Consider the following 3,515-nt stretch of genomic DNA (forward strand, 5'->3'; position numbering starts at 1 on the left):
CACAAGTGTGCGTTTTTCTCTTAGTACTTACTTGAGACTGTTACTAACCAACAGGTAGCTCTCTCTGGGCAGGGACAGGAAGAGCTCAGGTGGGATATGTGACAGGCTTGGGGGGGAAGGAGAGTGCCCTGTCTCAGGGACAGACAGCCTGGGGCATATGGTCTGGAACGATGGGGCTTTCCAGGCCATGCCCAAGCCCGAGCTTTGTTGCCCAGAGCGGTGGTGAGGTTGGAAATCCAGCTCACATCAAATAGGCATGCGATGTGAGCTCACTTGCCAATGGCCAGCTGTCCTGCTGGAAGAGCTGCCGGAGCTCGCAGAGCTGCAACCTGTGGAATGAAGATGGGGAAAGGAAGAGGGCACAGCATGCACATCAGGAACCTGGCACACTGAGTATTCTGTGCCATCCAGGTCAGTGTGGCCATTTTCACTGCCTAGGTCCACAAATCAGGGGCCTGAACTTCCCCTCAATCTGTCACCAATTCACTTCACCCTGCTTCCTTGTCTATTGGACCAGAAGATCTCCAATGCCCTTCTGGCGCTGAGAAGCCATGATTTGGACAAGCCAACACGAGGGGTGTTCTTCCAAGCCTCTTTCCTTTTCCTCCCTCTCTGGTTACAGAACTTGGGGTTTGGCGATTGTTTGGATCTCTTTTTTTCTTCCTGCAACTGTGTGTGTGCGTGTGTGTGAAGAAAAACAGACTGTCCAGGTGGAAATGGTGAAGAGGGAAGAGTTCATTTCCAGTGTCAACAACTTGGCAGTTTTCCTAAAGTGACTCAGACACGGCACAGGAACAACTCTCACTGCAATTTTATTTTTATCTCACTTCAGAAACAAAGATTTCTTCCAAGCCACGTGAGGTCTCTGTCACCCACCTACCCAACCCACCCACAAAGCAGGACCTGAATTTATCCGCTGAGGGCCCACAGAGCCTGGCTGCAGGGACCTGTCAGGGAATCTCTGCCCGCCCCCAGCCCCCCAGCATGTGTTCTGCGGGGCAGCTGAGGGTAAGGGAGCAACAGTCCACCTCGGGAAATGGAGCCAGGGCTATGGCCTGACCAACACCAAGGAAGGCTTGTGGGAAATACCTGTCCAGGATCTTAGCCCCAGGCTGGTTGGTTTTACAGATCTCTCTCAAATGTTTTATTTTGGTGACAAAAATGAAGGAGCTTTGTAAATTAAAAAAAAAAAATTATGAATCATATCAAGTAGTTGTTTACATTTCTTGACAAAATAGGAACTATGCCAGCCGAATCAAACTGGCAAAATCCTTAGATTAAATAGGCAATAATTAGGTCTGCCGTTTTGGCCTTTTGTAGTTAGAGAAGTGGTGGTAGTGTTTAGATACTGTTTGGTCTTGCTTCTTCTTGTATTGCATTTTTCAATAAACTTTAAAAAAAAAAAAGGACTCTGTGAAGATTGATCAACTTTTAAAGTTCTCTTCTCTTAACTGGCAACTCGGGAAAAATTAAACGTGCGACAGGAAGACCCAAATCCAAGCCATTTTCTAAAGGTGTCCACATTGACCAAAATGCAGTTTCAACATATAAAAGGATTTCTGGGAACTGGCATATGCTTTTTGCCAACTGGAGGGAAATTTCGTGGCACAGGCCACGACAAAGGAGAGAAAGGGGGCTTCTCAGACCTCTTTAGGGAGGGGCCAGACCCTCAGTATGAAGGCACTGGCAGTAGTGTAGCCCTCGTGGGATATACCCTGCATGGCTGAGGGGGGGAGGGGTTGACATGGTAGGAATTAAAGGCTCAGTCTCCATCCCAGATGGCGGTGGAACATCTCAGCTCCACCCCATTGCCCGTCTTCCCAGAGGCACAAACCCTATCACTAGTGCCACCTTGGAGGGAGCCTGTCCCAGCCTGTAACATCACAACCTACCTTCCAAGTCTTAGGGTCCTTGCCCACCACTTTGGGTTTGCCAAGACACCAGATACATCTCCCAATTACCCTGGCCTGGACCTCCAGCCCCCTCAGGTACCTGTCCAGGGCTAAGGCCACTTTTGGAGGCTGAAGGAATTCCTAAGGCTGAGTCATGCTGGTCTCCAGATTCCACGTTAAAACACATTCTCTCCGGCTTTTTGAACCCTTGTGCAGTTGGCATTTCTCTGCTGACATGCAAGTCAGGATGCCTTAGCAGCTGCTGGGGCCAGAGCATCCATCCCGTCTGGGATGTGACTGAAGCATCTACTAGACATTGGGACTCCCATCCTAGTCCTGTACCATGGTCCATGCTGCAGCCTCATAGCAGGCTGTCCCCTGCTTCTCAGACCCGGGCCCCCAAGTCCCCTCCTCCTCCCAACTTGGCGTAACCCCCCAGGCTAAGGCGGTCCAGCCGTGGCCAGCTTCGGTGAGCACAGTCCCGAGCTGCTGGGGCCCTAAGCAGGAGCTCCCCAAGGCCCAGATCCAGAGACTTGGAATGTTCAATGCAGGAACCAGAGGGCTGCACGGTGATAATCACATGGCCAGTCTGGGTCCGTGGACCCCAGGGTGGGTGCAGCCCTGGGCCCTTAAGTGGGTAACTGTTGAGCAGGGCAGGTAACCCCAAGCGAGGATTAGCAGGCTCTGAACGCAGACTCCGCACTGACGGGACTGGTGAGGTACCCCGACGCGGGGACAGGTCCCAGCTTTCTGGCTCCACGCAGCCTATGGCTCGGGGAGTCCTGGGGCCGGGGCTGGGGAGGAGAGCGCAGTCCCAGCCCGGGCCGTCCGGGGGTCGGAGCGCCTGAGCCCGCAGCACCCCCTGACGAAGCCGTCGAGTCTCCAAGTCTCGGTTCTCGTAGAGCAGCGTGTTGGCGCAGATGAACACGAACAGGCCGACGCCCATGACCACGGGCCCAAGAAGTCGCAGCCGCTCGTGCGGGCCGTGGGCCCGGCCGGCGCCCCGACCCTCGCGCCGCAGCTCGCTCAGGGGGGGTGCGCTGGCGTTTGCAGCCCGGGGTCCCGGGACCCCGGCGCGGTGCGGCCAGTAGCCGGCCACTGCGATGCCCATGCCCACCAGGACCACGAGCGCCCCCAGCGCCGCGAACGCCCCCGACGGCGATCGCAGCCGCAGCCGCGCCCGCACCCGCAGGGGCTCGGGCGGGGAGCGCGGGCGCCGGCGGCGGCCCAGGCGGCGGCCCAGGCGGGAGACGCGGCCCTCGGGGCTCCTCCGCAGCTCCCCGCAGTCTCCGGGGCTCCCAGCCGTCATCTCTCAGTCGTCTTGGCGCTCTGCGGAGAGAAGGTGGGGGGCAGGGACTGAACCGACGGGCCTACGGTCGGAGCGCCAGGTCGGGGGCCCACATCCGGGAGGGAAGATGGGGCTGCCTGGCCCAGGACGCTTGGAGATCCCTGGCGGCCACCCCCGGATTTTCCCGGGCTGCGAGGCGGGGAGCCGCCCCCGCTCGGGTTTTCCGCAGCGGAGCTCCGAGCCAGGGACGCGCGGCAGAAGCCAGAGTTGGCCGGGCCCGCGGGCGGAGACCAGGGAGGGGGTCGCGGGCTGCTCCTTGGCGCATCCTTGGCTGC

At 57.5% G+C, this 3,515-nt stretch overlaps 1 protein-coding gene across 1 annotated transcript; it reads right to left on the minus strand.

The window, feature by feature from the left end:
• Positions 1-2,277: 2,277 nt before the first annotated feature.
• TMEM200B (transmembrane protein 200B) lies at positions 2,278-3,201 on the minus strand. The gene has a single exon (XM_007461826.1). It carries the CDS (start codon positions 3,199-3,201, stop codon positions 2,278-2,280), a length of 924 nt encoding a protein of 307 aa, XP_007461888.1.
• Between the last annotated feature and the right edge of the window lie 314 nt (positions 3,202-3,515).

Source organism: Lipotes vexillifer, unplaced genomic scaffold (assembly GCF_000442215.2).
Source record: "Lipotes vexillifer unplaced genomic scaffold, Lipotes_vexillifer_v1.1 scaffold699, whole genome shotgun sequence".
NCBI lineage: Eukaryota > Metazoa > Chordata > Mammalia > Artiodactyla > Lipotidae > Lipotes > Lipotes vexillifer.

Bases quoted from the DNA above. Each gene is read 5' to 3' on its own strand.
- TMEM200B (XM_007461826.1), bottom strand. From the start codon at position 3,201: ATGACGGCTGGGAGCCCCGGAGACTGCGGGGAGCTGCGGAGGAGCCCC.